This window comes from Salvelinus alpinus, chromosome 12 (genome assembly GCF_045679555.1).
Source record: "Salvelinus alpinus chromosome 12, SLU_Salpinus.1, whole genome shotgun sequence".
NCBI classification, from domain to species: Eukaryota; Metazoa; Chordata; class Actinopteri; order Salmoniformes; family Salmonidae; genus Salvelinus; species Salvelinus alpinus.
In genome coordinates, this window is record NC_092097.1 from 47,202,484 (window position 1) to 47,214,381 (window position 11,898).

At 43.2% G+C, this 11,898-nt stretch overlaps 1 gene segment (V, D, J or C); it reads left to right on the top strand.

Annotated features, from left to right (window-relative positions):
- Nucleotides 1–57: 57 nt before the first annotated feature.
- On the top strand, nt 58–6,053 carry LOC139536262 (Ig gamma-2A chain C region, A allele-like). The segment is given in 6 exon segments: nt 58–312; nt 1,789–2,133; nt 2,623–2,733; nt 3,703–4,044; nt 4,329–4,646; nt 5,063–6,053. Coding segments are annotated over 6 exon segments (1,500 nt in total).
- Nucleotides 6,054–11,898: the final 5,845 nt, after the last annotated feature.

Genomic DNA, 11,898 nt, shown 5'->3' on the forward strand with positions numbered 1-11,898 from the left:
TCAGTCAGCCCCACACGGTATGCAGGCAATGATTTCTCAATAATATTTCTATTGCCCCTTTCTGACGCCCACAATCACAATATTCACTGTTACGTAACAAAGTCCATATTTGGTAACTTATGAACTTTCCTGTGACTCAATTGGAGCATGGGAACGCACTTGACTGAGATCTGTGTCAAAGTTTACTTTCAGAATTGCTCTCCAGTCTCAATGCACCTGTCACAGTAAAAAAAACAACGTGATTACCAATGAATAGTAGCTGGGATATTAAAAATGTCACTACGATTCTGCTCATTATTTTGCATTGTAAAGGTAAGAGGAAAAACTGGCCAGTGTTTTGATTGTCTTTGTATTCTAACTACAGGTTTCTTAGGAGTAGTGGGACCAAGGTCAAAGTCAGTCCTAGTAGCGAGCAACAGTATTTGACTTGGCTACGAAACAAGTTCTTAAACATTTTTTCACGTCTAATCTTTATCGTTGCATTACTACATTTATGGGAAGATATCTTACAGTAGCTGTTAATGCTATGCATGTTTTTTATGTAACAGCAGAGAATAGTCTGTTTCATATCCGGACGTGATTAGGTGTCCCATAGGGACGTGTCAGTTTTGATTATGGGGCAGCGGTCGAACCCCCTGAGCTGCCTGTGGGGAAATCTGCAAAGAGTGATCTGGTTGTTGGCTCTTATATCCCTGTAAACTACCTACCCCTTGAGCAAGGCACTTTACCCCTAAGTGCTCCCAGGGGCACTTCTCCCAATGTGTCAGGTTGGGTACGGTGACAGCAATTTTTTTTTAAGCATATCTGCAAATTGACCCAAAAAGTATCGTATCCTATGTATTGATTGTGAGTCAGCGTGATATCATAAAACACCTACCAGCTACATGCTGCAGTCTCATGTGAACATTTTTAATATTCAAATACTGCAGCAAGGCACTCAACCCCAAACTCTCATGACTGAGATAAAAAGATATTACCTAAACTGGTTTGTGTTTTGGACTGTAGGTGCAAAGGCCCAGTCTACAAAGAAGATAGCCATCTTAGCTGGCACGGACGTTACCTTAAACTGCTCTTTCAAGAAGCCTGAACATGTACCGCTGAAGAAAATCACGGTTGAGTGGGGGATGATGGTGGATGAAGAGACCATAAAGCACCTAGTGTATACGTTCCAGAATGAGAGCCCCAAGGTGCATCGTGAAGGGTCTCGAGTCGACCAAACGGGGTTGCTTCAGGGCAATGCATCCCTTCGTTTGTTCAACATGACCGTGGCTGATGAGGGACTCTACCGCTGCAGAGTGATCATCACTCCCAACACATACAAAGTTTCCTCACAGCTGGAAGTATCAGGTGCTGTCTGACCAGCTGTTTGCCCCTTCTTTTGTACATTTTATCACCAGAACATTTTAGCCCAGCAGAAAATGAAGCAATGATAGGCAGTGGAGGCTGTTGAAAAGAGAACGGCTCATAGTAATGACTGGAATGGAATGTGTTTGGTACTGTTCCAGTCATTACAATGAGCCGGCCCTCCAATTTTAAAGTGACACCATCCTCCACTGATGCTAAAATAGTATTGGTATTGCTAGTAAGTAGAATTGTTGAGAATAGGCCTCCAGTAGTATCCTAATGGACGTATCTTCTTGTTTACAAAATGACATGGCTTTACCTTACACACAGGCCTAGTTCACAACTTCACACTCAGGCTGTGTGTACAATGTATTTAATTGTGTGTGAACTAGGCCACAGTGAGGGAAATAAATTCACTCTCTTTACTCCATCTTTTCCCTACAGCCAGACCCTCAGTGTCCCTCCCAGAGACCGCCACGGTGATGGAGGGGGAGGAAAGGACATTGATGTGTGACATCACGGGATTCTACCCAGAGAATCTGGCCGTGACCTGGCTGATCCAAAATGGCTCCCGGGTGGCCCGTGGGAGCATGGCTCGCGGGGCCATCTCGCGTGATGTGTGCACTGGAATGGCTGTGCCCAATCCAGACGGCACCTACAGTGTCAGCAGTCACATCACTGTCCAGGCTTCAGCCGTAGGGAGCGGAGGAGCCATGTACATCTGTCACATCGAACATAGGTCCTACCCTGATGGAAAATACAGCAAAAGCATCTTGTTGACCGTGCAAGGTGGGAAGCCAACACACCACTCTATCAGCTTTATATTGGGATTCATAACAAATTATACTGTATTTTTCCCATGGGGAAATGTATCTTGCGGCTCTGAGCATAAATTCAAATATATCATTAAGCATACAAAAGACAAAGACAAATACAGATAATAAATACAATGAGATTGGGTGTTGGGTGTTGGGTGTTTTGGGTGTTGGGTGTTGGGTGTTTTTATAAGGATTCAACTGAACACTACTATACACATAGTGTATTTAATTGGACTGAAAGTGTATTTGATCAACATGTACTTCTAACTCCTCATCAGATCCAGGGTTTAAAACACTTATGGTAGTTACTAGTCTTGTTAGTGTTCTTCTGGTCTTCTCCGCAGTTGGGTGATTTAATAAGGATTCAACTGAACACTACTATACACAAAGTCAATTTCAGTGAATTTCTAGTGTATTTTATCAGCTAATCAACATGTACTTCTAACTCCTCTCTCATCAGATCCAGGGTTTAATGCTGTAACACTGATGGTAGTTACTAGTCTTGTTAGTGTTCTTCTGGTCTTCTCTGTCATCGGTGGTGCAATGGTCTTCTACAGGTATTTTTACACAGGTATGTTTACATCCAAGAAGTGATTATTAGATTCAGGTGTGTTCTGTTGTGCTGGAACAAAAGCCTGCACACCTTGTAGAATGGTGACTACTGACAGCATGGTGAATACTGATGTAGCATGGTGACTACTGACAGCATGGTGACTACCGACGTAGCATGGTGACTACCGATGTAGCATGGTGAATACTGATGTAGCATGGTGACTACTGACAGCATGGTGATTACCGACATAGCACGGTGACTACTGACAGCATGGTGACTACCGACGTAGCATGGTGACTACCGACGTAGCATGGTGACTACCGATGTAGCATGGTGACTTCTGATGTAGCATGGTGACTACCGACAGCATGGTTCCTACTGACAGCATGGTGATTACCGACATAGCACGGTGACTACTGACAGCATGGTGATTACCGACGTAGCATGGTAATTACCGACGTAGCATGGTGACTACCGACGTAGCATGGTGACTACCGATAGCATGGTTCCTACTGACAGCATGGTTCCTACTGACAGCATGGTGACTTCTGATGTAGCATGGTGACTACCGACGTAGCATGGTGACTTCTGATGTAGCATGGTGAATACCGATGTAGCATGGTGACTTCTGATGTAGCATGGTGACTACTGACAGCATGGTGACTACCGACATAGCATGGTGAATACCGACGTAGCATGGTGAATACCGATGTAGCATGGTGAAAACTGACGTAGCATGGTGACTACCGACGTAGCATGGTGAATACCTATGTAGCATGGTGAATACTGATGTAGCATGGTGAATACTGATGTAGCACGGTGAATACTGATGTAGCACGGTGACTACCGACGTAGCACGGTGACTACCGACGTAGCACGGCGACGTAGCACGGTGACTACCAAAGTAGCACGGTGACTTACCAAAGTAGCACGGTGACTACCGATGTAGCATGATCATTGTCATAATATTTGTGTATTTATCCTCAGTTCCTCCCAGCATCTCTGACATCATCAAACCCACCATTGTTTATGCCATGAAGCCGACCAACTTAAAATGCACCATTAAAAGAGTACGACTGAGAGAGCTCAAAGTGAAATGGTACAAGATAACAGCCAATAGGGACTGTAACGCAGCTTCCAATAGCCAATCAAAGGCACTGTTGAGCCGCAAGGACCTGAGTGACCAGGCTAGCATCCACTCTGAGAGCATGCATCACGTGTCCATCCTGTCCGTCTGTCTGTCAGTCAGTGAGGACCAGGCTAAGTACCTGTGTGTTGTGCTGTACAGAGGCAGGAAGATCACCAGGGAGACCACTGTGAGTGTAAAAGGTAATGTAATAATGTCATGGAATAACTATAATAATTTAATAACGTAATGTAACCAGTACGTCATGCTGAACTGTTCTGTGTTTAAAGTCAGGTAGTAGTACAAGCTTGAAGTGGGTCTTGAGAGCAATACAAATGAGTGGACATATTAATATTATATATCATATTTTATATACAATGTCATTCATAAAATACAACCAAAAAAGTCCATCCAACTGAATCTGTACCAATATCTAGAAATGTCCCACTTTTGACTTAACACACTGTTCCCTTTTCATTTCCCCCAGTGACTCCATCGTTCTTTCACATCTCCAGCATGCCTCAGATCCCAGAGGTGAAGAGGTTGCTGGTGCTATGCTGTCGGGTCGAGAAGTTTTACCCGGACGACCTCCATCTCGAGTGGTCGAGAAATGATGGGGAGCAGGTGAGGACAGCCACTAACTATGGACCGTTCTCTGACCACGAGCGGATGCACAGCATGTGGAGTAAGATCGAACTGACAATAGCTCAGGAAGACGAGAGGGTGGTCTACACATGCCGCTTGTATCACTCCAGTTTCCCCGGGCCAGGATACAAAGACGTTCTCTATCATATCAACACACAAGGTAACTAATCAAAGACATGCTGTTCTTTTTAGCACAGGGGTCACAAACTCGTTTTGACTGGGGGGGGGGGGGGGGGGGGGGGTTAGAGGGCAAGTTTACATCCTGGAAATGGAATTCTATTTGTTGGTTGTCCTAATTTTGCTCAGAAGGCATCAACAGACAGAATATAACTGATGGAGCTGTTATTCAAGATAGTCTTCCTCTGATAAGTTGATAGTGTCTTCTGAGAACTTTTTGCGCAAACGTGGTGTGTCATCAGTTGTGTTCATTTGGGCTTATCATAGCAAAACTATTTTTGCAACTGAAAATTATCATTTCTTTTCGGACAAGTCCAAGTACTCCCTCCCTGTTTCAGGCAATTCTATTCCATTTGATGCCTACTGTAATGAATAGGACCCATGTGTCTTCTTCACCAGGTACTCCTCCAAGCGTGATGTTCATCAAGTGTGAGCCACTACTCCCTCTGCTGGATGAGGAGTGCACGCTCAACCTCTGCATCAAAGACTTCTGTCCTGAACAAGTGTCTGTCACATGGTTTAAGGACGGACAGACGGTCCCCAACAGCCAGTTCTTCAACTCCCCACCCAGCCTCAACGTCAATGGCCTCTACTCTATGTGGAGCTTCCTCAAACTGAGCCCAACCACAGAGGACTACGGCTCAGAGTTCAGGTGCCGGGTGGTCCACAGTGCCCAGAAGGAACCGGAGGAGAGGGTGTTCACACGTCAGATCTCATAGTCACCTAGTCAAGGGACGTCAGACCTTTGTTCAAATACTTTGTTTGCACTTTTGGGACTTTTGTATTGGCTCCATTACAACAAATAAAGGACGGCTCAAATAGTTGAAATTATTTCAAGTAGTATTTGAACCCAGGTCTGGGATGTATATAAGGATATTACCGCTAAAGTATATAGTATACCTAAGGTTATTTTTGTAAATTAATTTGATGCATTTATACTTGTTTTGTTAATTCCGTTCACTTTATCTTCTGATAGACTGTAAATATTGAATTGAAAAAGGTGCTTGCCCTGAACTGTCGTAGCATACTAGATATGCTCATGAAACGTGGGGCCTAAACTAGGAAAAGTGTCAGTACTACACCTTTTATATTGAGGTAAGTTAATCTAACAAACACAGGTTCGTAAACCTTCATACTTACATCCTGCATATGGTATGAAAATGGCAGATTGGTCACTATGAACACTTCAATTGGGGCGGCAGGTAGCTTAGTGGTTAGAGCGTTGGGTCAGTAACCGAAAGGGTGTTAATCGAGTCACCGAGCTGACAAGGTAAAAATCTGTCGTTCTGCCCCTGAACAAGGCAGTTAAACCCACTGTTCCTAGGCCATCATTGTAAATAAGAATTTGTTCTTAACTGACTTGCCTAGTTAAATAAAGGTTAAATATATATATATTTTTAATAATATATTTTTTAATAGTAACATACATTAAGTCAGAGCTCTGGGTCTTCGTGTATTTATTTATTAGGGACAGACAAATTAAATATTTACACATTGAAATCATCAATCAGTACCTAGATGGGTTTTAAAATGGTAAAAAAGAAAACAAGAACTAATCAAAGCAGCAGCTACTCTTTCTGGTTTCCAGCAAAATTAAGGCAGTTTATACAATTTTAAAAACATTACAATACATTCATAGATTTCACAGCACACTGTGTGCCCTCAGGCCCCTACTCCACCACTACCACATATCTACAATACTAAATCCATGTGTATGTATTGTGTGTGTATATGCATGTGTCTGTGCAAATGTTTGTGTTGCTTCACAGACCCAGTTCCATAAGGTGTTTTTTAATCTGTTTTTAAAATCTAATTTTACTGCTTTACAGTTACATGAAGTGGAATAGAGATCCATGTAGTCATGGCTCTATGTAGTACTGTGTGCCTCCCATAGTCTGTTCTGGACTTGGGGACTGTGAAGAGACCTCTTGTGGCATGTCTTGTGGGGTATGCATGGGTGTCTGAGATGTGTGCAAGTAGTTTAGACAGACAGCTCGGTGAAGTGGTTATTTCCTTTAAAACAGTTTTTTCACTTTCTGTGTGTAACATTAATACCCACAGACATGACTGCTCAAGGCTAGGGTTGCAAAACTACCAGTAATTTACCAAAGTTACTGGAATTTGCAGTAAATCTGGTATTTACACAGGTAATTTATACTTGAATGACTTAAAAAAAATATTCATTTAAAATATGTCCTAATCTTTACATCTGTGTACATGTTGTCCATGTGTTTGTAGTGGATAGACCATATGGTTCAAGAGAAAATACCCTACCTAATGAAAAAAGCTAATCAACCATGACATTTTCAATTAACTCTGCAGCGTCTTTTTTCCCCATAACTGCCACCAGTTCGGCCCCAAAACAAAGTCATAGTAAAATAAATAACAGCATGGGAAAAATGTAAAGGATATTCCATCCTGAAACCCTGATCATGTTTTACAGAGTTGTAATTCTATTATTATTTTTTTAATCTTATTTTATATACACTGCTCAAAAAAATAAAGGGAACACTTAAACAACACAATGTAACTCCAAGTCAATCACACTTCTGTGAAATCAAACTGTCCACTTAGGAAGCAACACTGATTGACAATAAATTTCACATGCTGTTGTGCAAATGGAATAGACAAAAGGTGGAAATTATAGGCAATTAGCAAGACACCCCCAATAAAGTAATGGTTCTGCAGGTGGTGACCACAGACCACTTCTCAGTTCCTATGCTTCCTGGCTGATGTTTTGGTCACTTTTGAATGCTGGCGGTGCTTTCACTCTAGTGGTAGCATGAGACGGAGTCTACAACCCACACAAGTGGCTCAGGTAGTGCAGTTCATCCAGGATGGCACATCAATGCGAGCTGTGGCAAAAAGGTTTGCTGTGTCTGTCAGCGTAGTGTCCAGAGCATGGAGGCGCTACCAGGAGACAGGCCAGTACATCAGGAGACGTGGAGGAGGCTGTAGGAGGGCAACAACCCAGCAGCAGGACCGCTACCTCCGCCTTTGTGCAAGGAGGAGCACTGCCAGAGCCCTGCAAAATGACCTCCAGCAGGCCACAAATGTGCATGTGTCTGCTCAATCGGTCAGAAACAGACTCCATGACGGTGGTATGAGGGCCCGACGTCCACAGGTGGGGGTTGTGCTTACAGCCCAACACCGTGCAGGACGTTTGGCATTTGCCAGAGAACACCAAGATTGGCAAATTCGCCACTGGCGCCCTGTGCTCTTCACAGATGAAAGCAGGTTCACACTGAGCACATGAGCACATGTGACAGACGTGACAGAGTCTGGAGACGCCGTGGAGAACGTTCTGCTGCTTGCAACATCCTCCAGCATGACTGGTTTGGCGGTGGGTCAGTCATGGTGTGCGGTGGCATTTCTTTGTGGGGCCGCACAGACCTCCATGTGCTCGCCAGAGGTAGCCTGACTGCCATTAGGTACCGAGATGAGATCCTCAGACCCCTTGTGAGACCATATGCTGACACATGCACATTTGTGGCCTGCTGGAGGTCATTTTGCAGGGCTCTGGCAGTGCTCCTCCTTGCACAAAGGCGGAGGTAGCGGTCCTGCTGCTGGGTTGTTGCCCTCCTATGGCCTCCTCCACGTCTCCTGATGTACTGGCCTGTCTCCTGGTATCGCCTCCATGCTCTGGACACTACGCTGACAGACACAGCAAACCTTCTTGCCACAGCTCGCATTGATGTGCCATCCTGGATGAGCTGCACTACCTGAGCCACTTGTGTGGGTTGGAGACTCCGTCTCATGCTACCACTAGAGTGAAAGCACCGCCAGCATTCAAAAGTGACCAAAACATCAACCAGGAAGCATAGGAACTGAGAAGTGGTCTGTGGTCACCACCTGCAGAACCATTCCTTTATTGGGGGTGTCTTGCTAATTGCCTATAATTTCCACCTTTTGTCTATTCCATTTGCACAACAGCATGTGAAATTTATTGTCAATCAGTGTTGCTTCCTAAGGGGACAGTTTGATTTCACAGAAGTGTGATTGACTTGGAGTTACATTGTGTTTAAGTGTTCCCTTTATTTTTTTGAGCAGTGTATTTTACATGGACCTAAAATCCTTGAAAGTTTCGAAATTCCTGGTTGTACAGTTGCCAGAAAATGAGGCTTTCCAATTGATTCTAACACACTGAATTCTGTCAGATAAATATGAATCCATACATGTTAAGGCATTGGGAGAGAAATTAAACTTTGAATGTTTTGAAAGTAGAACACTGATTTACAATATAAAATACTTTTTGCTCAAACAGAAGGGTGAACTAACAAAAAGTCACTGACCACAACCAAAATGCAACAAGTGGGATTTTAGCAGTGGTGTAAAGTACTTAAGTAAAAATACTTTAAAGTACTACTGGATTGTTTAATATAAGGAATTTGAAATGATTCATACTTTTACTTTTGATACTTAAGTATATTTAAAACCAAATATTTTTTGACTTTTACTGAAGTAGTATTTTACTGAGTGACTTTCACTTGAGTCATTTTCTATTAAGGTATCTTTACTTTTACTTAAGTATGACCATTGGGTACTTTTCCACCACCATTTTAGGAGGGGTTCTGAAAGATACTCATGGGGTGTCCACTGAAAGTTGACTAGCAACAACAACTGGAACCTAAGACACACACCATGAGCGCCCACTAAATTTGCAGAAGAGGCAATCAAAAGAAAAACCCACACCAAACTGAAAGACAGGAAGCAGACCAAAAAGTGGAGCAAAATTAAAACAGGGAAGATCAGACAAAGGAATGTTTTTCTAGAAATCAAATAGGGAGAGCCAACTAAAGGTGTTGACCCTCCACATATCTCAAGGCAACTGGAGCACTGGGCCAGCCACTCTTAAACCTCGGCCAGCACAGGTGAAACACCTTCCAACTAACGAGATGGACGAAAGTCCAACCTCAAATCATAAATGGAAAAACCAAAACCTTTAAAAGAAAACCTAATCATGAATAACTGTTTGTCATGGTTCGTAGACTGCTTTCATGGTGAGGAACCATCTAACATTCAATTGTAAAATACTGAACTTTTAAGGTCCCTTCCTTCATAGAGCACATCCTTGTGCCTGTACCCTTGGAGCACACTCGATGGCCTTCCCACTTCGGACACCAATGTTGCAAAGTCAGAAGGTAGTAGTCCCGACTGGGGCTTGAACCCAGGACCCTGCGGCTGTCAACCCAACACCTTAGCTGTTACGCCAAGAGATCCAAACCTCTTGACAAGGTTGCTAGGTGTCACCATGTAATACCAGTACAATTGGAAAGAATGTTTCTGCATCTCTTTCAAGCTGGCTACAACAATATTGGGGTATATTTGGAGAGCTCTTAGACCATTGGTTTCTTTTGTCCATGCAACCCAATGATTCTCCTAGGAGAAGAACATTCCATGTGCCATTATTATTTGTTTTAAAAATAAAAATAGAAAATAGATAGGCTTTATTGACATTACTATTTGTCCTCGAAAGGGAATGTCTGTTGCACCTTTCCCCCTACAGAAACAATATCTACAAGACCTATACACAACTTATAATAGCAGAAAACATTTAAAGGTGCAGGCTGCCCACTACTCGTTTTGGTAAGCAGCTGAGGAATGGGGCTGGAATAATGTAAAATGAAAAAACAGCTGTGGCTGCAAGGACTGACCATCCATGAGATCAAAATGATCGTTTTAACCATGTTTTAAAGTTTGTTCACATTTACAAACTGTCTTCAAGAATCAATGACTACATATCATTAATGTAAAAGTCCCAAAAATGGATTCACCAATTGCAAACTGTACCTTGAAAGGTCCATACACATCAAGATGTGGGTGGGCAGTTTTATCTGTTGATAATGTTAATGAGTTTAAAGACAGTTGTCAAACTATCTCTTGGATACAAACACTGTGCACAGATTCTAAGGGTGATGTCCTGGAACCATATTCACAGCTTCCCAGAGACTGGCTATGGGATCTGTCATCTTCATTCACTGTGGAACAACACAACAAGATGGGGAGTTGGACACCGGAAGTCAGAATAAGTCAGAATGTCCTCCCCGAGGAAGGGCAGCATGGGTTTGTCCAGAAGGGGGAGATTTGTCTGGCTACGCCATTGAAGATGTCCACTTTCATAGGGAAGAGGGGATCCGCACAGCTGTCATTCACTACGTCAAAAGACTTACACTTTGGATTGGGTAGTTCTCCTTTTCTCACCATCTTCACATACTGTTTCATGTGTGGCCAGAGAAGAAGTCCGCGTCCGACACATTTCCATTTTCTATCCATCGGTGCTCGCAGAACCGTAGCATGCTAGTGCTACAACCTGTGGCTCTTACAAAGTCTTCGTTATGTGCAGGGCAATTGTGAAAAGCCAGTAAAGACTTGAGAGTGTGTGTTCTATATCCCAGTCAACAACTTTGCAGTTCTGGAATGCGTTATGTAGGATGTGCAATCCACAGGACCCAATGTTAATCCGTGATCTGTTGACATCTCTCAACATGTCTTTTTGGAGTATGTTGAACGCCCAGTTGACATTGGGCCCATCTATTGAAAGTTGCAGCAGGTTATTTGTTCCGTTCTCGGATAGGATGTCATTCCTTTTGCTAAGTATATACACAGCAGAGGAATGTCCGATAAATTTGGAGCAAATGTATTTCGTTTTCACCTCTCCTCCATCCAATATTAGGCCGTCATTGTAAATAAGAATTTGTTCTTAATTAACTTACTTGTCTAGTTAAATAAAGGTTAAATAAAAAAATAGATATATACTCACATGCATGCCCATCTGCATTGATTGCAATTGGTGGTTCAGGCTCTCGTCAAACAGCATTACATAAGCCCGTTGTCTGAACAACTCTCTGACTGTGAGGGACTTGAATGAAGTAAGGTTCGAGCCCAAATGTACTGAGATATGCACATTTTCTTTCGTCGCATGCAAATCTCCATGCAATTTGGCTGTCTGGGAACATGGTTGGGAAAACGAGGCTCGTGTCTTCACATGACTTATAAGAATAGTGGGAGTTCGCCACTTTCAGAGCCCACAATGCTCCGGCAGCTAGCATTTCATTCTTGTTTACCATGATACCATGATCAATGTTTGCTTGGTAGCAGAGGAGGTGGTGGGCACGGCGGCTGACCCCGGGTTGAAGAAGCTAGTGATGAGGGTAGAGGTCGTCGTCACGTGCAACAGCACTGAGGTATTTTTCTTCTCTTTCATGTGGCAAGTTAGCGCTGCCTCCCCCATGTTC